Raw genomic sequence first — 24670 nt, forward strand, 5'->3', positions numbered from 1 at the left:
CTAGTTTGGTCTCCTTTGGGAAAATTTGCCAGTAGTGATTGATATATCTGATTTCCGCCCCCTTTTAGGTACTGGGCATCTAACCTAGAGCCTTGTACCATTACAACTAGTCCTTCCCTGAGGGATTCTGGGCAAGTGCTCTACCACTGAGCCACGCCCCCAGCCCCTCCCTGGGGGATTCTAGGCAGGGGCTCTACCACTGAGCCACGCCCTCAGCCCCTCCCTGGGGGATTCTAGGCAGGTGCTCTACCACTGAGCCACGCCCCCAGCCCCTCACTGGGGGATTCTAGGCAGGTGCTCTACCACTGAGCCACGCCCCCAGCCCCTCCCTGGGGGATTCTAGGCAGGTGCTCTCCCACTGAGCCACGCCCCCAGCCCCTCACTGGGGGATTCTAGGCAGGTGCTCTACCACTGAGCCACGCCCCCAGCCCCTCACTGGGGGATTCTAGGCAGGAGCTCTACCACTGAGCCACGCCCCCAGCCCCTCACTGGGGGATTCTAGGCAGGAGCTCTACCACTGAGCCACGCCCCCAGCCCCTCACTGGGGGATTCTAGGCAGGGGCTCTACCACTGAGCCACGCCCTCAGCCTCTCACTGAGGTATTTCAGACAAATACTACTTAGCTAGTTTCTCACTAGAAAATTCTGAGCAAGTAGTCTACCAATGAAGTATATTCTCAGCTGTCTTCTTTCTTTTATTTTGAGACAGGGTCTCACTAAGTTACCTAGACTAGCCTTGAACTCACTCTTTAGCTAGGCAGGCCTTGGCCTTAGGAACCCCGTGTTTCAGCCTCTAGAGTCACTGAGCTCACAGGCCTATACCTCCATGCCTGGCTCCTGTATCTGATTTTAAATGGTTGAGAGTTGGGCCAAATTTTAAAATGAGTACCAGTTTAACGTCTTTGAGTCCGGATAGAGAATCGATAATCTGAAAGCTCAGCTGTAACCTCATCCCTTCACTGGAGATAAACAGCCTAATGTAATAAGCATGGACCTGGTCTTCCTTCCATCTGGGAGGCGGAAGGAAGGTGGCTGGGATAGATTTTAACCGGAGTTAGTATTGGAAATGTTTGTGCAGAGTGTGACTTTAGAGTTATTTTCCCATCGGGGAAGTTTGGGATCTCGCCACCCCTCACCCTTACCCCCGCACCCCCCGCCCATGTGGCTCAGGCTGGCCTGGAACTCAGCTGTGTAGCCAAGGCTGGCTTTGTACTTGCTGCCCTTCTCCTGCTTCTGCCCCACCCCCACGCCCCACGCCCCACGCCCCACGCCCCACACAGTGGAATGCTGGGATTGAAGGTGTGCCTCACTAAGCACAGCCGGGAGGATGCCTGTGAACATCCACTTGTACCTGGAGGCCAGAGGATAATCACAGCTGCTGTTTCCCAGGTGTCATTTGTTTTTGCTGTTTCTTTGAGACAGGTTCTCTCATTGGCTGAGAACTTCCCATGTGGGCTGGTACTGATTCGTGTCTCCATTGCTGGGATTATGCTCGGACACACCCACCACCCTTCCAACCTCCCCTTTAACATGGGTGCCAGGACTTTGCATGGCAAGCACTTGACCGCCTGAGCTGTCTCCCCAGCCCTTAGCTCCTCCTACTCTTTCTCCCTAACAAAGTGGCGGAGAGCTAATAGACAATGTTCAATGCCTGAAATGCCATTACTCAACCCTTTTAGCTTTCAGAAGGTTTTACAAAGAGATCATTGATGCGATTATTAGAAATATTTGTTTACAGGTAAAGGCGTATTTCGGTACACACAGAAAGGAGGAGAGCGAGAGGGAGAGAGAGCGGGCGTTTAAGAAATGATTGTATGGTTGACTCATCCCCCGTGTATAAATTGCAGTGTGGGACACTGGACCGCCGCTAAACATTCCACCACGCCATATATAATTAGCTTTTACGTATGTTGGTGGTTCCTATCAACGTGGCATCCGCCCTTGGCCTTCTTAAGTTTCTGTGGCTCACAGTACTAACAGTAAGAGGAGCAGAAACAGATACATATTAAAAAAAACCCAGGAACTCAATTGTAAATGAAAATTCCACCACACAAATGGAACCTTGTAGAATTCTAAGTACCCGAGTTTTAGAGCAGAGAAGACAAAAAAAAAAAAATCTTTTTTTTTTTCTTTTTTTCGGAGCTGGGGACCGAACCCAGGGCCTTGCGCTTGTTAGGCAAGCGCTCTACCGCTGAGCTAAATCCCCAAACCCCCCAAAAAATCTTTTTAATGACCTAATTTAGAGGAATTCTTTTGTGCCTCTTATAAATTATTTTTTTTAAAAATGTATTTATGTGTATCTATTTATCTGTGGGTATTTGGATGTGTGAGTGCAGAGAGGTCCGGGGCTGTTTTATGAACCACCTGAGGTGGATGCTGGGAACTCTTCAGGAGTGGTACATGCTCTTCACCATTGAGGATTTTTTAATGCTTGCACATGAGAATTTGTGTGTATGTGGTACGCACACAGATATATATCGGGGTCAGAGGACAACCTTGAGTATTGTTCCTTGGGTTCCATCCACCCATGAAACTAAAGATAAATTATTCACCCAAAGCCCAAATAGTATGGTCAGGAAGTCCCAGTTACTCCCTCTCCAGCACCGGAATTACAGACGTGTGCACTTTCACAGGAGTTCCAAGGAACAAACCCAGGTCCTCACACTTGCAAGGCAAGTACTCTACCACTGAGCTCCACATTAGAGGATTTGAAAAAAAAATTAAGTTAAAACGTAATTGCATCATTTCCCCTCTCCCCTCCCTGCCCCAGTCCCTCGTATGTCATCTCCCACACTGCTCTACTCGCTCCCTCTCAAGTCAACGGCTTCTTTTTCCTTGTAATTTTTTTAAAAAAAGAATTATTTATTTCAGGTACATAATTACACTGTAGCTGTCTTCAGACACACCAGAAGAAGGCATGGGATCCCATTACAGGTGGTTGTGAGCCACCATGTGGTTGCTGGGAATTGAACTCAGGACCTCTGGAAGAGCAGTCAGCGCTTTTAACCACTGAGTCATGTCTCCAGCCCTTTTTCCTTATTATTACTGTTACATACTACATACATACATACTACATACATACATACATACATACATATGCAGATAAATGTATAAAAGCAAGGTTACACATAAGCTGACATCCTCTGCAGCCAGGTGACACTTGCTCACTGAGACGGTAGGAATCTTGTGTGTTTGTTCTTTCAGAGGTGAGCTTAGAGAATCACAAGGGGATCGTCTTACACCATCTCCCAACCAGTCCCCACCTGTCCTCCTCCTCTTCCTCAGGTGCACAGTGAAGTCAGGCTCCTAGGAAGGCTAGATAGACGTTTGTTTTCCTTCCTCTGTGCCAAGTTCCTGTCCTCGCCCTCCCTTTCAGTTAGCACTAATGAAGTCGGAGAATTCTGGGAGGCTTACTGATGACCCGACTCTCCCGAGCCCCAGTGGCTGACTCACAACCCGTGCGCCGTCTAAAGGGAGAGAAGGGTTATTTCCACCCCACCTCCAGGGAATGCAGAAGTACCTTTCTGATTCCGAACAGATTAGACAGTCCCAGTGGGGCCAGCATGTGGGTCCTGCAACAGTAATTGTGCCCAGGTGGGTATTTAAATTTCAAATTTCTGTCGAAGCAAGCCAGCACTGTACACCACAGGGCTGTTTGTAAAACGTGAGTCTCTGAGGTGTAAAAAAGAAAAATACTATGTCAAGACTGGAGGAGTAGTTTGGGCTTGGTGGCACACGCTCTTAATCTTAGTGCTCAGGAAACTGAGGCAGAACGACTGTTGCAAGTGCCAAACCAGCCATAGTTACCCAGGAAGGCGTTCTTCAAAAAAAGTTAGCTGGTCATGTTGGCACATACATATAATCCAAGTGCTTGGGAAGTGCATGCAGGAGAAGCAGATGTGTAAGGCTAGCCTTAGCTACACACTGAGTTTGGGGCCTGCCTGGGCTATCTGAGAAACAGCAGTAGCAGCAGCAATGACAAAAGCAGGCCGGAGAGATGACTTCATTGACTAAAAAGCTAGCTATGCATCCTGAGGACCTAAATTCAGATGCCTGATGCTATGGTGCCTGTCTACACTCTGAGCAGTGCTTCGGTGAGGTGGGAGGCAGAGACAAGAGAGTCCCTGGGAATCTCTAAGGCCAGCCAGCCCAGAGTGCTGGGCACAGTGTCAACCAGCCCCTTCCTTGTTCACAAAGTGGATGTGAGCTCCTATGCAGGCTTAGTGGGCAGACACTTGCTTGCCAAGTCTGATGATGAATTCAACCCTTGAACTGACACGGAGGGACTAGAGAGAGCTGGCTCCTGCAATCTGGCCCCTGACCTCCACACATGCTGTGGTGAGCATGACACACACCCAGAAATAATAAAAAGAAATAAAAAAAAAGAAAGAAAGAAATAAACAAGAAGACAAGGACCTAATCCCTTAATCCTGTCAAAGGATTATCCCAAGATGTGTTTGGTTTTGTAAAACAAGGAACTCCTACATGTTGCCTCCTGCTGGCTTCTTAAGAGAGCTGGGTGTGGGATGAAAGAAGAAAGATATGGAGGTGGGCTCAGGTAGTGGGGCTCTGTGTGGTAGCAGGCGAGAGTCCGGGAGGATTTAGACAGCAGAGAATGAACCAGTCATTCTGTAACCCGTGAATCCCTTCCGAGACGGGAGCCGGTCTCCTAAGAAAACAAAGTAACAATGAATGAAAAATCAAGTGGGTCAAAACCTCACCAGAGTGGCCGTATCTGCTTTCTTTTCCTTTGGAAAACTCACCCTGTGAAGATAGCTTGGTACATCTGGAAAGAACCCGGCTAGGGAAGAACGTTCCAGAACATTGCATACTGTTCTTGATATAATGTGTAAATTCACATTAAGGAAGGATTAGGTAGTGGTTCCTTTCTCTGTTAGTTTTTTTTTTTCTCTTTCTTTCTACAGTATCTTATGTAGTCTAGGTTGACCTTGAACTCACAAAATAGCGTAGGATGACTTTGAACTTCTGATCTCCTGCCTCTACCACCTGAGTGCTGAGGTTGCAGGCATGGGCCGATATCCAGTTTATGGTACGCTGGGTTTGGAATCAAGGGCTTAGTGTGTGCTGGGCAGATGGTCTACCTACAAAGCTTCGGCTGCAGGTCAGTTTTGGGTGGTTGCTGTGGTTACTGTAGCCTAGACTGGCTGGAAATTGGTTTGTAGCCCAGGGTAGCCTAAAACTCACAGTCATCCTTCTGTGTCAGCCTCTAGGGCATGGACCGCCACACCTTTAAGATGCTTTGTTTTTAAGGTTTATTTCCTGTGCGCCAGCACCAGCATGTATGTGGGTGCACTCCATGTCTGGCACCCTTGAAGGCCAGAAGAGGGTGCCAGCTCCCCAGTAACTGGAGTTCTACAGGTGGTTGCGAGCCACCTTGTGCCACAGTGCTGGGAGCCAAACCTGAGTCCTTTGTAGGAGCAGCAACTTCTGAGCCCCCTTTCCAGCCTCATGGATTCGTTTTGGCTTACCAGATCCCTGTAGTTTCTGTACTGGGACTCGAGGGCTGTCCCAGCGATCGCAGGATTCACAGTGCCACAGTCAGTGCTACCTCTGACCATTTCCCATATAATCATTTCACCTGAAAGAGAGATGTGCTTTATTTCACTTTGTTTTTGTGGCCGGAATGAAGACTGCTGGGGGCGTTCTGTTTTAGTAACTGACACAGAAAGGTATTTCTGTGGAGCACACTGTTGGGCTTTCAAAAGTCATTCTCCTCCCAGTCATTCTGTGAGCCACTCTTTCTCCCAAGGAGCCGCAGTAAAAGGAAATCCTACACCCAGCCTGGGGCAGCATCAAGACACTGGAGAGGGAGCAACCACTTTCTTTTCTCTGCAAAAGGGAAAGTCCACGTATGCTTGACCATTGGTGACAAGCAGCCCAGCCTTTCCACTCCATCTCTAAAGTGGGCTTGGGCTCCTTGTGCCGTCTGCCGTTCTTGAACTGGCGTAGCATGAGTTTCCTGGTCTGCCTTTGCACATCTGCAAGCCTGCTTCCTTTCTGGCTTGGATGACTCCTTTATTTCCCCCTGGAAGTGGCTCCCCTCCTGTTCTTGCATAGCCTCTGCCCAGGAACCCTGGGGGGAATGGGAGGGCTGATATTCTTTCAGAGCACTTTTCATTGCGTCATACCATCTGTTTATTTAAACCTGCTTCCTACCCTGTGTGTGCCGTGCATCAATGTATATGTGTAAGGGCCGGGGAACAACTTGGATGACAGCCTAGGGTGTCCTTAGGAGCCGCCCACCTGTTTTTACTAAAATTTTAATTAATCATTACTGTTGTTTGTGAGTATGTCTGCATAAATGTTCCAGACAATGTTGTGAAGTTGTTTCCACAGTTCCACTTTGAACGGGCCGTCCGGGGATTGAACTCAAGTCATCAGACTCAAGCAGCAAGCTCATCATCCGATGAACCAAGTTGTCAGACCCCAACTTGTTTTTTGAGACAGTCTTTCACTGGCACCTGAGGCTGGTTGATTAGGCCATGGGCTGGCTAGGGAGAGAACCCAGGATCTGCCTGGCTCTACCTCCCCTTATGTGGGATTACAAGCCTAGTCCACCATGCCAGGCATGTGGGATGCTGGGAATCGAACTCGGGTCCTCATGCTTGTGTAGCAAGTGCTTTACCTACTGAGCCATCTCTCCGGCTCCTTGTTTTAATGTTCTTTCAGTAAGTTGTAGGCTCCTCCAGGGCGGGACCCAGTGCTTCTTGTTCTTTTGAGACAGGGTCTCACGTAACCCAGGCTGGCTTCGAACTCACAATGTAGCTAACAATGATTTTGAATTCCTGAGTTCTCCGGGATCCTTCTGTGGTCCCAGCATTTGGCAGGTAAGGGCAGGAAGATTGTATAGAGTTCCAAGGCAGAATGGGCTACCTGTCTTATTCAACTCCAGGCCCTCTTTAAAAAAGTAGAAGCAGGGGAAATGATTGGAAACAGAAGAAGGAGAGTGTGGCCTAGTGACTCACCAAGGACTGCCAGACCGTGCCAACCTGTGGGTAGCGGGAAGAGCTTCACCTTGTTCTCTTCCCAGTGTCTGTTTCTCATTATAGTGGGTGTGGTTGCTTCTTGTGGTCTGGACTTCTGTCTCCCTGATGACTAGTGATGGTGAACGTCTTTCCATTTGCCCCTGAGATGTTGTATGTCCTCTGTGAAGAAATGCCTGTTCAAATCCTTTGCCCAGTTTAAAAGTTAGTTTCTGTTATATTTATTGGCATGTGCATGTTCACATGCATGCCACAGCTTGACTGTGCAGGTCAGAGGACAACTTGGCGGGAGTCTGTTCTCACCTTCCTCCATGTAAGATCAAGGAATTGAACTAGGATCACCAGGCTTGGCAACAAGCACCCTTACCCACCAAACCATCTCAGCAGCCCATTTGCCCATTGTCTTAGAGTTTTACTGCTGTGAACAGACACCATGACCAAGGCAACTCTTACAAGGACAACATTTAATTGGGGCTGGCTTACAGGTTCAGAGGTTCAGTCCATTATCATCAAGGTGGGATCATGGCAGCATCCAGGCAGGCACAGTGCAGGAGGAGCTGAGAGTTCTACATCTTCATCTGAAGGCTGCTAGCAGAATACTGACTTCCAGGAAGCTAGGAGGAGGGTCTTAAAGCCCACGCCCACAGTGACACACCTTCTCCAACAGGGTCAAACCTCCTAATAGTGCCACTCCCTGGGCTGAGCATGAACAAACCATCACACCCATTTTTAAATAGGTTATTTGTTGATATTGTGTATTTGGAGTAGTTCTTTATATACTTTGGCACCTAGACCGTTGTCATACAGGATTTGCGAATATAGCCTCTTGTTTTATGAAGTTTGCTTTGTTTGTTTTTATTTTTTGGAAGATAATTTTTATAGCTCAGGCTGGCCTTGAACTTGAAGTCTTCCTGTGTCTGCCTTCTAAATGCTAGCTAGTCATCCACTGCGTACCAAGCAGCATGTACCGTCTTTCAAAATATATTATTTGAAAATGTCAATTATAGTCACACGCGATTATATTCACCCCCTACTTCATCTGGCTCTTCTGGGATCCCACCAAACAACATCACACTCCCAACAACATGGTGTTTGTTTGTTTAAATAACCCACTAAGCCCAACTACTGCTGCTCAAATGTACATGGGGATGGAGTCATATTTGGGTATGGACAACTAACTAGTAACCACTCCCCCAGTGAGAAGTGACCCTTCCCCCCCACCAGCCGCCATCAACGGCCAGTAGCTCTCAGCTAGAGGTGGAGGTCTCCCCCACTCCATGCAGGGGTTTGTAACTGGCTTGATTCTGGAGATCTGACGGTAACCACAGCTCTCGTGAGTTCATGTGTGCAACAGCCACGCTGTGCCCAGATGACCGTGTTTCGCAGCTCTTTTCCCTTTCCTCTGAGTCTTAAAACCTTCTTTACATTCTTCCATGTTCTCTGGGCCTTGGAGGCGAGGCCTGACATAAATGTCCCACGTATGGCCGAGTACTCAGATTCACTTATTCTGAGAATGGAGTTACCTCCCCACGAGTGTTTTAGTGAGGGAGGCCCCAGTGGAATCCCAAACAACGCAGGCTGTTGCTATCGCTCCTGATGGCCCCCGGTTCTAGATGGGAAGACCCTATGGCTGAAGATACCTTCTGCGTTGGTTACAGGGCAAAGAGCTCCAATCCCGACCTGCCAGGCATGCACTGATTTTTAAAACAAGTCAAACCTGAGGCAAAGCATTCATGGTGTGGAAGTGTGCTGTGCACCAGGGTTTTCAAAGCGAGTCATTCTTTAGGCTGATTGTAATTGTAATTATCTGCTTTCCTAACCAACACTTGAGGTGCACGTGACACGGGAGGTCGCCCTTCTGTCCATGACGGAAGCCATGGGAGGGAGACTGCTGCTCACAGAAACACACACCTGGCCTCTCCAATTTTGTATCTCACTCGGCTTCCACAGGCCTGCTAATTCTAATCAGTTGGCTAATTAGAACTCAGTTTTGCCTGTTTGGTAGAATCCCTTTGTGAACCATTCAAGAATAATAAACGTTCACACCCTAGGCTTTTAATGGTCCGGGGCAGTGGAGGAGTGTATAGAAAGGTTTGCCTCTTGAGCACTAGGCTTTGCAAAAGAGGGAACCTGTCTACAGAGACAACAGCTGCTCAGGGATATCTTATCCTAGTCTGCGATACTTCCCAGACTTGTGGAGACAGAGAGCAAGCAGTACTTAATAATCTTAGTGAGTGGTCGCGGCTTGCAATTTAGGATGGAGCTAAGTGGTAAACAGTCTGGTGATGTAGTACAATGGTAGAGGCCCTGCCTAAAATTCCCCAGTGAAGGGCTGGGGGTGTGGCTCAGTGGTAGAGCCCCTGCCTAGAATCCTCAGTGAGGGGCTGGGGGTGTGGCTCAGTGGTAGAGCCCCTGCCTAGAATCCCCCAGTGAGGGGCTGGGGGCGTGGCTCAGTGGTAGAGCCCCTGCCTAGAATCCCCCGATGAGAGGCTGGGGTGTGGCTCAGTGGTAGAGCCCCTGCCTAGAATCCCCCAGTGAGGGGCTGGGGGTGTGGCTCAGTGGTAGAGCCCCTGCCTAGAATCCCCAGTGAGGGGCTGGGGGCGTGGCTCAGTGGTAGAGCCCCTGCCTAGAATCCCCAGTGAGGGGCTGGGGGTGTGGTCAATGGTAGAGTACCTACCTAGAAACTCCCAGTGAGGAGCTAGGACATGACTGTTTGTCCCATAATAGAATGCCTGCCTAGCATCCTCCCAATGAGAGACTGGCACATGAACTCAGCAAGATCAAGGCAGCATAAAATTAAAACAGCTACTCACGGTATATAGACAGTCTAGAGCAGAAAGAAGGGGATGGGTATGTACCTCTTTTTTGCTCAGCCCCTTCTCTACCCTTATCGAGTCCAGGACACAAACCAAGGGAATTGTGGCCAGTCCTATTCAGGACGGTCATTACCACCTCGATTGACCCAATTAAAAAAAATCACTCACAGGAGGTTGGAAAAATGGCTCAGTGGTTAAATTTGCTTGCTGCTCTGGCAGTGCACCCAAGTTCAATTCCCAACACCTACATTGAGTGTGGGTCACAACTGCCTATAACTCCAGTTTCAGGAAATTCTACACACACACACACACACACACACACACACACACACGGGCACCATATATTCAAACACGTACACCTAGAACTTAAAATAATAATAATAAATTTAAAAAAATCACACAGATTTGGCTCACAAGCCAGACACTCTTTCATCGAGACTCTCTTCCCAGGTGACCCTACATTATATAAAGTTTTATAAAAGTGAATGTCACAGATGGCTAGGTTTCATTTGGTGCTACTTAGTTGTTAAATGTAAATGAGTCAAGTGCTAATTCTATGGGAACTGGAATCAGGTCAAGAGAGATTTACCGTCCCAGGCTCTGTGATGTAGGAAAATTTTGAGTCTGAGGCACTGGCTCAGTGGATAGTGTGTTCACCCAGAATGCAGGCAGTCATCCTGGGTTCGGTTCCCAGAATGCACCCTCATACAGGTCTGCCCTTGTGTACCCTCTGCATCATCAAGGAGGACGTGAGGTAGGGAAGTCGCAGGAAACAGAGATGTGTTTCAGAGCCCTGAAGCCTCTGAGTTCACCTTGACATGAAGGAGAGTCCTTGCTATTGATGTTTTAATTAACAATGAAATACAGTATAGATTCATCATTAGGTTGTGGGCAATTAGCAATAAACATGTTAATATGCAAATTAAATCTTTGGGGGACCACTGGGAATTGGAAGCCCTCTGTCGAAGGCTCCGTGTGTGTGTGTGTGTTTGTGTATGAGTGTGTGTGAGTGTGCGTGTGTGAGTGCGAGTGTGTGTGAGTGTATGTGAGTGTGTGAGTGTGTATGAGTGTGTGAGTGTGTGTGAGAGTGTGTGAGTGTGTGAGCATGTGTGTGAGTGTGTGTGAGTGTGTGAGTGTGTGTGAGTGTGTGAGTGTGTGTGAGTGTGTGTGAGTGAGTGTGTATGTGTGTGAGTGTGTGTGAGTGTGTGTGTGTGTGTGCGTGTTTTGTACATTTTGTTTCGAGGTTTTGGGAATGTTTGTTGGTTTTGCCTTTGTTTTTGAGACAGGGTTTCTTTTTATAACATCTCTGGCTGTCCTGGAATTTCCTTTGTAAAGCAGGCTGGCCTCAAACTCACAGAAATCTGCTTGCCTCCTCCTCTTCCTCTTCCTCCTCCTCTTCTTCCTCTTCCTCTTCCTCCTCTTCTTCCTCTTCCTCCTCTTCCTCCTCCTCCTCTTCTTTCTCCTCCTCCTCCTCTTCCTCTTCCTCCTCTTCTTCCTCCTCCTCCTCTTCCTCCTCCTCCTCTTCTTCCTCCTCCTCCTCCTCTTCTTCCTCCTCTTCCTCCTCCTCTTCCTCCTCTTCCTAGGTACTGGGTCTGAAGGTGTGAGCCACCTCACCCAGCTGTAAGTTTTGTAAATTACATCACGCACTCCTCGTAAGGCCCCCAAGTGACACACCAAAGTATTCCACCTCAGTTCATCCTGGGGAACCAGTGAGTTTATTGAGCTTCCTCACAGAGCATAGATATCAGGTTACTGACACCTATGAGTGACCCCAAAGCTGCCTCACTGCAATGTCTTCATCCAGTGATGGATGGCTTCCCGGTTAGCTACATACACGGAACCCTTTAGTTAACCTTTCTCACCCTGTATCCTCCACCACCTCAGAGTTCCTCAGGTCTCAGGCCAAGTGCAGTTAGTGCAGACTTTTGTATAAATGGCTGGGAGGAATGGGTAGCTGGGATCTCTTCCCATCCCTTCCTTCGAGGAGGGAATGTCAGCCTTCAACAGGCCAGATCCTGATTGACGCTTGGGCAGGCACAAGCGATGGGGTACAGATGCCGGCTGTTTTCCTGGGAGGACCGAGTTCTATAACACGTAATTTGTCCAAGCACCTAGCTTATAATAATGCTTATTGTGTTTTGTGGAACGAGCGAGTCAGGAGCATTAGGTTAGCCCAGTCCTGCATGCTAATAAGCTAATTACCATGTTGAGAGCAACATGAGGTGGCGCCTTGCACCCCTCAGAGGTTGTCCCACACATCGATCCGTTCCTTAAAGGCTGTAAACTCAGAGTCTTACCGTCACGAATTCACCTGATGTGTGGTTGCTTCTGCTACAGGGGCATTCCGTGTGTAGAGCTGCAGTGTAAACCATGGGTGTGAAGGACTTGCTGTTTGGGGCGTGTAGTGTAGCTGGTAGAGAGGTTGCTAGCATGCATGGAGTACTGGGTTTCATCCCAACACTTCCTGAAACCAGGCAAGGTGATGTAAGCCTGTAATCCGAGCTCCCAGGAAGTCGAGGCAGGAAGATCAGAAGTTCAAGACCATTCTCAGTTACATAGGAAGTTGGAGGCTGGCCTAGGTCGAGTGCCAACTTGTCTTTTAAAAGAGGAGAGGAGTAATTTAGTAGACACATATGTGTTGTTAGTTAAGGCACTAAGGAAGAGGGTGTGTGTGTGTGTGTGTGTATGTGTGTATGTGTGCACGTGCGCGTGCGTGCGTGTGTGTGTGTGTGTGTGTGTGTACAGTATACATAGGTGTGAGCAAACATGTACACATGTTCCAGTAGAGGTTAGAGGGAAGCTATGGTGGTGGTGCTCAGAAAGCATCCACTTTTTTTTTTTTAAATATTGTATTTATTTATTATATATTATGATTACACTGTCACTATCTTCAGACACACCAGAAGAGGGCATCAGATCTCATTTCAGATGGTTGTGAGCCACCATGTGGTTGCTGGGATTTGAACTCAGGACCTCGGGAAGAGCAGTCGGTGCTCTTAACCACTGAGCCATCTCTCCAGCCCAAGCATCCACTTTTTAAGACGACCTCTTACTGGCTTGGAACTCACAGATGAAGTGGAGGCCGGCCCAGCCACTATATCTTTGCACACAGCATCTTTCACTTCACCAGATGCTCAATGATTGCCAGCCTTAGGGAGCTAGAGACCCAGTGCTCTGCCTGTGGCAATGCTCCCTGCTCTAGTGTGGTCTCACACGTCTATGACCATATCATTATTTTCCTGTGGGGTGGAGCTTGGCTAAGCTTATTAGTATGGATGCTAGGACATAGCTTGCAGAGAAGTTCGCCGTTTCCTTTCACCACTAGGCTTGAAGGAACAAACCAGGTTTAGCCTCAAGTCTCTCTCCCCGCAGAGCCACCTAGATTCAGTGGCTTCCCTGAAACTCCCTTTACCTCCAGCTCCAGGGGATCTAACACCCTCTTCTGGCCTCTAGGAACCTACGTGCATGTGCATATCACCATCACCACTCCACGGACACAAGTAAAATAAATTAATAAAAGGTTTGAGACAGGGCTACATTGTATACGAGGCTAGACTATCATTCTCTATGTAGACCAGCCTGGCCTCGAACTCACAAAGGTCCATCTGTGCTGTGAACAAAGGCAGGCGCCACCTCGTCTGGTGATAAATGAATCTTTTAGAAAGTAAGAACGACCCAGGGCTCCCAGGTTCTCCACACACGTGCACATGGTCCCATACCCACACATATGCCCACATAGATGTGCACCATTCATACACATACCCAATCAATGGCTAAAAACATAAGGTACACAGGCGTAAAAACCTGCGACCGCCTCTACAATACCATTCCCTGGTGTGACACTGTTTATGTTTTCTTATTTACTTTTCTTCCTGTGTGTTTGTGTTCATGAAGTCTGTAGGCTATAGTGGAGCCACATGCGTGCGTACCATAGACAGACGCCAGCCGGGCCCCGCCCACCCCGGTTATTAAAAAGCTCTATGCTTTTGATTGCCCTACTTTTTTCCTTGTAATACAAAAATAACCAAGCTATTAGAATCCTTTATGATTCAAACCAGAACATTAGTTTTATTATATATGGAAAATGGATCCTTAAACATCAAAATGACATCTAATTATTTCCCATTGGCTTGTATTATATGCCGTTATTTTATTGCAGTATACTGTCCAATTACAGAAACGACTCCAAAGAGGCATAATTTTTCTGGCTTAATGTGTAATTGTTTATTGAGTGTTTTTCTCATTATGGTGATTTTTTTTCCTTTTAGAATTGCTCTTATAAAGAAGCTTGCTTAGGTTTTTTTTTTTTTTTTTTGTAAATTGATTATTATGTAGTTAAAGAAATCAGGCATTCAGGCGATGTGTGGCACTGTGTTCAGAACTGAAGGAAGTGTATGATTTAAAGAGGCCCTTCTTCAGAAACCTGGAGTTAGGGAGCTGGAGAGATGGCTCTGCTCTTAAGGGCACTGTGGCTTTTGCAGAGGACTTGAGTTCAGTTCCCAGCACCTATGTCAGGAAGCTCAAAATTACCTGGAGCTCCAACTCCAAGGGATCTGATGCCCTCTGCTGGCCTCTGTGGGCATCCAGACACACATGCCCATACACAAACACATACACAAACACATACACAAACACATACACACACACAATCACAAACACATATACATACACATACATATATACATAAATAAAAATAAGCCAGAAAAAAACTAAAGTATTAAAATTCCAACCATGGTTGGCTGCCAGTTCTATTGTTATCTAAATACACATTCATTTGTTTATATTTTGGTGAAGAAATGTAATATGTCGTTATATAAAATAATGTTTTCCGCGTTAGTTTAAAAATTAGTGCTTAGGCCCCACAAGCAGCAGGTGTGGCCTAGCAGGTCATTAGAGGGCCTGTCTATGGTTAGCGTTAAGTAAGTGGCTGAATCAAGTGTTGGCTCAGGCCTGAAATCTCATCTACTTAGGAGGCTGAGGGAAGGGGATGGCACATTCAGGGCTTGCCCTGGCTGCAGGGGGAGTTCAGGGCCACACTGGGAAACCTAGCAAGAACTTGTCCCCAAATTTAAACATTCCTCCAGATGCTGGGATGTAGTTTAGACACAGAATACATGATTAATGTGCTCCAACGTGGGGTTGCACCATTGTTTCTCAACACGGCAGCTGCCTAGAAAGGCCCCACACAAGTAGTGGATTGAAGCATCACTGGCTCTCTTGCTCTCTTGCCTTCTCGATCCCACTCTGTCCTCTTGCTTGTTCCCCTTCCCCATTCCCCTCCTGCCTCTCTGCCTGCTCATGGCCAGCCTCTCCCTCCTCCTCTTCCTCCTCCTCCTTTTCTTCTTCCTCCTCTTCCTCCTCCTCCTCCCCCCTCTTTCTCTTCTTCCTCTTTCTCTCCCTCCTCTCCCCCCTCCTCCCCCTGCTCCTCTCCCTCTCCCTCTTCTTTTCCCCCTTCCTCTCCCTCCCCCTCTCCTCCTCCTCCGCCCCTCCCTTTCTCTGTGCCTTTCTCTGTCTCTGCTACCCTCTCAACTCCCCTCCCCATGCCCTGAATAAACCAGAAGCATCACTGGAGAATATAGAGTGGTGAAAAGATCGGTGACGCAACCAGGTCTCTCTGATGAGGATGGTCCAGCTAGAAGTGAGCTGGAGGGACATAAGTCATGGTTGGCTGCAGAACATGGCAGCTAGGCTGAGCAGACAGCCTTCCGCTGTTGAAAAAAATGAAAAGAAAGAGACCCTGTTTCAAAGAAATAAGGCAGAGAGTGGTAGAATAGGATGTCCCACATGCCCTGGCTTTCATGTACATGCACAGGCATAAATTTAGAACACATATATCCGTGGACATAAACCACACATATTTATAGATGCCCAAAGTCAATGTAATGATTATCAGAAAAAAAGAGAGCTGGGGATGTGGCTCTGTTGGTAAAGTGTTTGCCTGGCAAACTTGTGTTTGTTTCCCAGCATTGCATAAATCAGGCATTGTGGTGCACACCTGTAATCTAACAAAGGGAATATTGGTAGTCGGAGATCTAAAGTTCAGGGTCTTCCTTGTCTGCATATGGAATTCATGGCCAGCCTGGGATATATGATACTCTGTCTCGAAAATCAAGAGGAAAAGAGTCACTAGACTCAGTGTCACACAAGTATAAAAGTTAGGCTCCCAAGCTAGGCATCCTACCAGATTCCCACTGACCACATTGGAATGTTGAAGTTGTAAGGCACACTGGGAGGTGATGCCATTCAAAAGGTAACTGCAGGGGGGTGGGAGGGAACAGTGGAAAAAAAAAAAACTCCTTCATCCCTACTCTTTCTTTTTTGGCATATTCCAAGACTTAGTTCCAGTTCCACTGCTGTTAGAACAGCTTAGGATTCATCCTAGGAGTGTCAGTGGAACTCATACTTAAAGCACTCAGACGGATGGCGGTGGCTTAGCTGCCGTCAGTCCCCATGTGGGCCATAGCGAGTAGTGTGAACAGATTGGGGACCGGTTTTATCCCTGGCCCCTGGGAGTACATACAGGATGCCAGAAGAGAGGGAACTGATCTCCAGAGGAGAAGCCCAGTTCTCACAGGGAAACCGTGGGGACAGGACAGGAGTGTGACGCCGAGAGAACACTGTTTGCTTTTAAGGTTTTTGTTGAAGATCTGAAGCCATAGCTTCTTTCTGTACCACACCGTACAAGATGGTCTGGGCACTCAGCGAAGATTTGCTGTGAGCACTGGCTCCCTTGATAGAGTGCCTGCTGTAGGACTGGGGAGACCTGAGTTTGGAGTCCCAGAATGGATATGCCAAACAGATACTTGCAGGCCCAGTAGGGGAGGTGGGAACAGGACAGGGAAGCGAGGTGGGTATGTGCGTGGTGCGTGTTGGATGTTGTAAGTCACTTCCTTTTCAAGGGGGACTTGCAGGTGTGTTGGCAGTCTCTGGAGTCTGCACTCAGCCAAGCATGCTTAAGTGGCATATTCTTAGTCGCCTCACACATATGATGTCACTCAAAACTGCCTGGTCTTTTCCCGGTGTACACCAACCAGCTTGAGGATTGTGGTGAGTCGGGAGTTCTTAAACACTATTGCAAACATCCAGCCCTGGCCCCAGTAGATACCAGGCCATTTCTTTTATCCTAATTTTGATATTCCATCCACCTGGCCCTTCATCGGTCTCTCTCTCTCTCTCTCTCTCTCTCTCTCTCTCTCTCTCATTCTTTAAAAAGAATATAGATATGCATGGGCGTGTATCCAAGCAGCCATGCAGAAGTCAGATGGCACTTTGCTGGAGTTGTTGTTCTTCCACCATATGGGTCTGAGGAACCAAACACAGATCATCAGACCTAAGTGACAAGTGCCCTCATATCTCTGCTTTCCTAGAAGCTACAAAGGAAGGGAAATGTTTAGCACTCAAGGGTGACCACGAAAGGCTCTTCTCTGTAGAAGAACCTTGTCATACAGAGTACCGGTTACTGTTCATGCTGGGCACAAACATCTGATAGAAGCAGCATAAGGAAGGAAGATAGCCTATCATGACGGGGACGGCATGGCGGCAGGGGCAGAAGATGTTTTGTCTCATGGCACCCGTAGTTAGGAAGTACAAAGAAATGCTCGTGCTCAGCTTGCTTTCTCCCTTTTGTGCAGTCCAGGACCCCAGCCTGTGGATAACCAATGCTGCCATCCCTTCAGGGTGGTTCCTCCTACCTCACTTTAACTTATATAGAAACCTCACCTTGGACAGCCCCAGAGGTGTGTTTCCATGGTGATTCCACATGCTGTCAGGTTGACGAGAAAAATTCACCATCACTGATGGCCACTGTCACACTGGTGACTGACGTGCCTCTTGGTGGCGGATCATTGGTGCTGAGGCTTTGGGGACACTGGGCACGAGCTACAGAACCCTGACGCTTTATCAGTGTGAGGGTCAGGTTGGGGGAGAGTGTGAAACAGGTGTAATTATTCTGGATCTTAGGTGTTGTGTGTGTTTTCTTTGTCCTTGTATGTCACAGCATCTGGGTGGTTGTTAGAGGGCAGCTTGCAGGTGTTGGTTATCTTCCACCACAGGGACCCAGGGATCAAGCTCAGGCTTGGTGGCATGCACTTTTTTTTTTTTTTTTGGTTCTTTTTTTCGGAGCTGGGGACCGAACCCAGGGCCTTGCGCCTCCTAGGTAAGCGCTCTACCACTGAGCTAAATCCCCAGCCCCTGCATGCACTTTTTTTAAAGCCATCTTGGTAGTCTACCTTTTTTTTTTTTTTTTTTAACCCATTTAGTAAAAGACTTGGGACGGGGCAGCGAATTCTTTGAGGGTAGAGGAACTCATTGCAAAAGGCAGCACCTCCCCTTCCTTTATTTCTTGACCGGTAATATATTTTTGTTGTTGTAATAATATAAAAATAAAATAGGTATTGTTGTCTATTACCCCACTAGGTCCACACCGCGATGCCCCAAGATATCTGCTAGATATCTTGGTGGAAACACATCCCAGCCGCACACTTTCCTACACTCAAACCCTCACATAAAAGAACACACAACACAATAATCTTTGACCCAATTGATAAGATATAATTGCCCACTTAAACATACAAAGCCCGGTACCATCCATCCCTTAGGAACATTGATAACAACCTGTAAATACACAGAGCAGAATCTTAACATCACCTGCCATCTTGTCCTGCCATGGCCTCTCTCCCTCCTGTCTCTTCCTTTCTCTCTCATTTCCTCCTCTTCCTTCAGACTTCTCTCCCACCCATCCTTCCTTCTCCTCCAATGACAAGCCTCCTTCTATCCTGTACCTGCCCCTCACCTGTACTTTACAAATTCAATGGTGAGGTGGTTCTGGTGAAGTCATCTGAGTTCTGAGTCCTTGACTAGGCAGCTGTCCTTGGGGCAGTGGAATTAGCATCAAAATACAGATAACTTCAGGGCAAACAACAACATATTTTCAAGAAAAAAATTATCATAGGCTCAGAGTGATATTTGGCTATGTAGTTCCATCCACGTATTCATCCATGTATGTGTTTACACAGGTAGGTTTTCAGCACTGAGACCCAGCTGGCAATGCATTTTATTTTCCTTACTGTAATTTTGTCCAAGTGGTTTCTGTTTGATTTTGAGAGAGGGTCTCATGCCACCAAGGCTAGCCTCAGACTCCCTAAGTAGCCAAGGCTGGCTCTGAACTCCTGATCCTCTTGCCTCTGCCTCGAAAGTGTTGGGATCAGAGATGTGTGCTACCACACCTGGCTTTGCCAACACTTATTGAGTGGTATACGTTGTGGAAAGCACTCGTGGGGCTTGCTGCGTCTCACAGAACACTTGCAGGTATCACTGTGTTAGAGCACAAGTTGTTGGACTCGGAGACGTGCTCTAGTCTCCCAGTGCTTCAACATCAATAATCTGCCACCAAGAGACGTGACAGTCACCAGTTTTTTTGTTTTTTTGTTTTTTTTTTTTTTTTTTTTGGGTTCTTTTTTTCGGAGCTGGGGACCGACCGAACCCAGGGCCTTGCGCTTCCTAGGCAAGCGCTCTACCACTGAGCTAAATCCCCAACCCCGACAGTCACCAGTTTAATGGTGGCCATCTGCAATGGCGAATCTTTCTTGTCAACTTGACAGCATGTGGAATAACCATGGTATGTCCCATTTTATGTGCTATAATAATGATTTTGTGCTAGGAAGTGATGGCGCATGCCTTTAATCCCAGCACCCAGGAGGTAGAGGCAAGTGATATCTGAGTTTAAGACCAGCCTGGTCTACAGAGTAAATTCTAGGACAGCCAGGGCTACACAGAGAAACCCGTCTCGAAAATGATCTGCTCTCCCCGCCCCAAAATATTTCCTATCATGATAGTCTATACCATACTTCTATGTGATTTTAAAGCATATAAGCCTTAATGAAAAGCAAAGGAGAAATTAGCAAGAAGTCATTTTTTTTTATAATGGCATAATAGGCTGGGAACCATAGAAGTGTTTACTAATAGTGAAGCTAATAAAATGGTTATATGTAGACTAATGGGATAGGTCAGTGCATATAAGGGCTTGCTAGTTAAGACCTGAATTTTATGTGCAAGATCCACATGGTGGAATCATGTGGGTCTCTGGAGAACCAATCCCTGGAAGTTGTTCTCTGACTTCTACACATGTAGTGGTTTTGTCCCCTTACACGAAAGTAAGTTTTAGAAAAGGGTTAGATCAGCATTTTCTTAACATGTGGGTAGTGACCCTTTTAGGGACCAAATGACTCTATGACAGGACCATCAGAAAACATATTTACATTGCAATTCATAACAGTAGTAAAGTTAGAGTTATGAAGTAGCAATGAAAATAATTTATGATCGGGGTCATCACAACAGGAGGAACTGTATTAAAGGGTGGCAGCATTAGGAGGTGTGAGAGCCAGTGGGCTAGATGATTATGTGAGTGTGGACCGTCATAAATGCAATCTTTTCTTCCTTTTTTGTGGGCTTGTTTGTTTGGGGTTATTTTTGTTTGGATTTAGTTTCCTCTCTGTAGTACTGGTTGACCTCAAATTGTTTGTGTTTGTGTTTGTTTTGTTTTTCTTTTGAGCCAGGGTATGTCTGCCTAGCTCTGACTATCCGAGAACTTGTTCTGTAGACCAGGAAGTTAGGGTGTGCACCACCACCTCCTGCAAGGCCCCAAACTACTAACCATCATTCTGCATTGGTTCCTTTATGTTGCTTGGTAAAATACTCAACCAAAGCAACTTAAGAAAGGAAGGTTTATTTCGGTTCACGGTTCAAGGATACAGTCGATCAAGGCAGGGGAGGCATGGTGGTAGGATTCAGTGTAGGATAGCTGGTCACATAGCATCTGCAGTAGAGAAACAGAGAAAGGTGAATGCTGGTGCTCAGCTCACCTCTTCCTTCTATTCAGCCTGGAATGGAGCACATTGGACAGCTCTGGAGGATCTTCTTTAACCTAATCTAGAAACCCCTTCACAGGCATGCCAAGAGGTTTGTTTCCCGAGGTGGTTCTAAGTCCCGAGGACCTGGCAATCAAGGTTAACCTCACAGATACCTTGATCAGCCTTCCCATTTTTAAATTCCTATTTACTTCAGCCCCTGCTGAAGTTCTAAATATAAAATCAAAGGTCAAGCAGTGCCTGGAATTGTAGTACTTAGGAGCCCGAGGCAGGGGGATGACTGAGTCTGAGGCCAGCAAGGGCCATAAAGAGACATGGATTTAAAAAAAAATCAACTAGCAAACCAAAACACAGTGTATCTCAAAATGGGTGGAGGGTTGGAGGAGAACAACAAAACACACCGATGTCCTTTCTAGAAATTCTGTGTAACTAAAACGATGCAAAACAGAGGTCGACTCTGGCCAAATGGTGTGCAGTCCAGCTTAGAAAGCTAATTGAGGCTGAGTACAGGATTGCTCCTCCCATCGTTGTAAACCTGATAGATTGAAACACTGACAGGCAGGGGTCCAAAGATGGTGGCTCGGTGGCTAAGAGCCTGGACCACTGTCGCTGAGGACCAAAGTTCAGTTCCCAAGCAGCCAACATCGGGAGCCCCAGAATGGCTTGTTAGTTGCTCCAGGAGATTTGACAACCCTCTTCTGGCTCCTCTAGACACCTGCGCTCGCACAGACACATGTGCATACACATAAATAAATAGAACATCCATTTTAAAGGAGCTTATGGTGCCCTCCAGTTAATGTCACAGCCAAGTAGCACTTCTACCTACTTCTAGAACTCTTCTCCCAGGAGTTGGCATCCTCTAACGAGAATTGCTTCTGAACACACTTGACCCCTGTACCCCCACCCCGTCTCGTTTTGTTTTATTTGAGCTTTTTGCATAATAAGCGCTTTGGAAAAAAATTAGGCTACATTGCTAAAAATCTACAGGTCCTGTAATTTTCTCTAACGAGAAAATTCCCAAGTATCACATGATATTTGTTACTGCAAAAGGGATCCCTGGTTTTTTATTTATTTATTTATTATTATTATTATTATTATTTTTGATATTTCGGATCTTTCGGTTCCTGCTTGGGATAGACCCCAGGGCCTTGTACATGAAAGGCAAGTTTAGCATGGAGTCATACCACCTAGTGTAGCCAGCTTGTAAGACACGCTCCTCCCGGTTGGTGATATAGTTACAGTCACACAACTTAGTTACCAATGGCCTGATGACTAGAGCGTGATACTTCCCTCCCCTCCAGCCTCCGTGTTTTGCTGTTTGGGTTGTTAAATGGTACTAAGGATGGAACTTCCTGCACACTAGGCTATATATACCCTTGCCCTTGAGTCGGGAGCCTAGGCAGGGGCTCTGTATTGAGCTCCTCCCCTGGCCCCTAGCTGCGGGTGGGGAGGCATTCTAGACAAGGGCTCTCTTCCTTAGCCTTTCATTGGAGACAATATTATCATTGGTTTCTTTCCCCCAGACACATGCAAAAGTACTTACTCACACAGCATCTTTCTTTTGCAGTATTTATCTATATCTTTTCCCATGTTTATAGATTTTTTTTATTCACATTTTCCCCCCACATATATGTATGTGCACCACATTCAGGCCCCGGGCCTTCAGAGACCAGAAGAGGGCGCTGTTGAAGTTACTAATGGTGTATATTCCCTAACCTGTGGGAATCAGGGTGCCGGGTGGCAGACGCAATCGTGTTGGGAATATTCGGACCTTCATCATCTGCTCTGTGTCCCTTGCTTTCTTTCACGCATTCCCTCTGTTTTTGTCTCCTCTCTCCCACGCAGATCCAGAGTTAGGTGTTGGCGCACTGCCTGAACACAACCAAGATGCGGGACCAATTGTCCCCAAGATCTCGGGTCTAGAGAGAAGCCAGGAGAAGAGCCAGGACTGTTGCAAAGAGCCAGTCTTCGAACCTGTGGTGCTCAAAGACCCACATCCTCAGCTCCCCCAGCTACCATCCCAGCCCCAGGCCGAGCCCCAGCTCCAGATTCCGTCTCCAGACCCGAACTTGGTACCCCGCACTGAAGCTCCGCCCCAGTTCCCTCCTCCGAGTACACAGCCCGCCCCAGGACCCCCAGAAGCCCAGCTGCAGCCCGCCCCGCTGCCTCAGGTGCAGCGGCCACCCAGGCCGCAGTCTCCCAGCCACCTGCTCCAGCAGACCCTTCCGCCTGTGCAGTCGCATCCCCCTTCCCAGAGCCTCTCGCAGCCACTGTCCGCCTACAACAGCAGTAGCCTGAGCCTCAACAGCTTAAGGTGAGCGCCCCAGTCTTCCACCGGGCAGAGTCACCAGGCGGGAGCTCGGGGAGACTAGAATGGTCTGTTGGCACCTTGCCCTGCCTTTTAAGCAGTGAGGCTGAAAAATGGGAAAAGGAACTGGTGGGTGTAGAGGACTTCGGTGCGGGGTGGGGGTGGGGGTGGTGTTGGGATAAAATTCCTGTGGGGACTTGAGGTATACAGAAAGGAGTTAGAAAGGTGGCTTTAAAAAAAAAAACAAAACAAAACAAAGCTGGAGAAGCCAGGCATGATGGCACACGCCTTTAATCCCAGCACTCAGGAGGCAAAGGCGGGTGAATCTCAGTGAATTCCAGGACAGCCTGGTCTATCTAGAGTGAGCTCCAGGACAGCCAGGGCTACACAGAGAAACCCTGCCTGGAAAGGGTGAGGAGGCAGGAGGTTGTGCCAGGACATCTCAGTGGATGGCCAGCAGGCATGCTGAGCAAGGCTGAGGCACAGCTGAAGATTTTTCATGGGGAGATTCTGAGGAGGGTGAATCTATGCCTATGAAAAGCGGTGCTGGTATTTCCAGAGGCCCGGGACCCGCTAGAACTTGGGTGTTTTGGTTTCGAGGCCCTTCCTTTCTTTACTTGGGGTCATTCAGCTCTGTTGAAAATGAGAGAAAAGCCCTGTGTGGAAAGCCATGCTCCCTTTTAACCTCATCAGGGCTCACAAAGGAAAGTCGACAGAGTTGCTCTAATGATGCCTATAAAGAAGAGGGAGACAGGAGCCTCGGGGGTCTAGATCCTTCAAGGTCCCCAGACTCCATATTTGTTACTGCCTTCCCTTTGGGAGGCAGATGACTTGGATGGTTTAGGGACACCTTTGTTTTCTGTAGGCCTTCTGTCTTAGGGTTTTACTGCTACGAGCAGACACCATGACCAAGGACCAAGGCAACTTTTTTTTTTTCCGAAGCCGAGGACCGAACCCAGGGCCTTGCGCTTGCTAGGCAAGCGCACTACCACTGAGCTAAATCCCCAACCCCCCAAGGCAACTTTTATAAAGAACATTTAATTGGGGCTGGCTTACACGTTCAGGGGTTCAGTTCTTTATCATCAAGGTGGGATCATGGCAGCATCCAGGCAGGCATGGTGCAGGAGGAGCTGAGAGTTCTATGTCTTCATCTGAAGGCTGCTAGCAGAATACTGATTTCCGGGCAGCTAGGATGAGGGTCTTAAAGCCCAGGCCTGCAGTGACATGCCTACCGCAACAAGGCCACACCTATCTCAGCAGGGCCCCGCCTTCTAATAGTCCCACTTCCTGGGCGGTGCTATACAAACCATAACGCGATACCCACAGAGTCAGATCCATCTCGTGATCTTCTGATTCAGAAAAGTGATATGTTAGTTGCTTCTCTTGTTGTTCTGACAAAATCCTGGACAGAAGCAATCTAAAGAAGGAAGGGTTTATTTTGGCTTTCAGTTTGAGGGTCTGGTCCATCCTGGAAGGGAAGAAAGGGTGGCCGGTGGTTACATTGTATACGGTGGGGAAGCTGTTACATTGTATCCACAGGAAGCAGAGAGGTGGGTGCTGGTGCCCTGCTCACTGTCTCCTGTGTTTTCAGTCCAGGCCCCCAGCCCATGAAGCGGTGCTTGCTTCTCCTTCATTCAGAGTAGCTCCTCCCATCTCAATTAACCCTGATGGACTCTCC

General features: G+C 47.6%; 1 protein-coding gene across 19 annotated transcripts in view; it reads left to right on the top strand.

Moving 5' to 3' along the window:
* Auts2 (activator of transcription and developmental regulator AUTS2) overlaps positions 1-24670 on the top strand; it is a 1090556-nt gene that overhangs the window by 1026752 nt on the left and 39134 nt on the right. For all 19 annotated transcript variants that reach the window (XR_015633985.1, XR_015633986.1, XM_087578369.1 and 16 more), the window contains 1 exon segment: positions 22530-22998. Coding sequence is in view for 6 of the 19 variants with exons in the window: in XM_087578369.1 (XP_087434495.1) it covers positions 22530-22998 (469 nt within the window). In the remaining 13 variants the exon portion in view is untranslated.

The sequence above is a fragment of the Rattus norvegicus genome, chromosome 12 (genome assembly GCF_021556685.1).
Source record: "Rattus norvegicus strain SHRSP/BbbUtx chromosome 12, alternate assembly SHRSP_T2T, whole genome shotgun sequence".
Taxonomy (NCBI): Eukaryota; Metazoa; Chordata; class Mammalia; order Rodentia; family Muridae; genus Rattus; species Rattus norvegicus.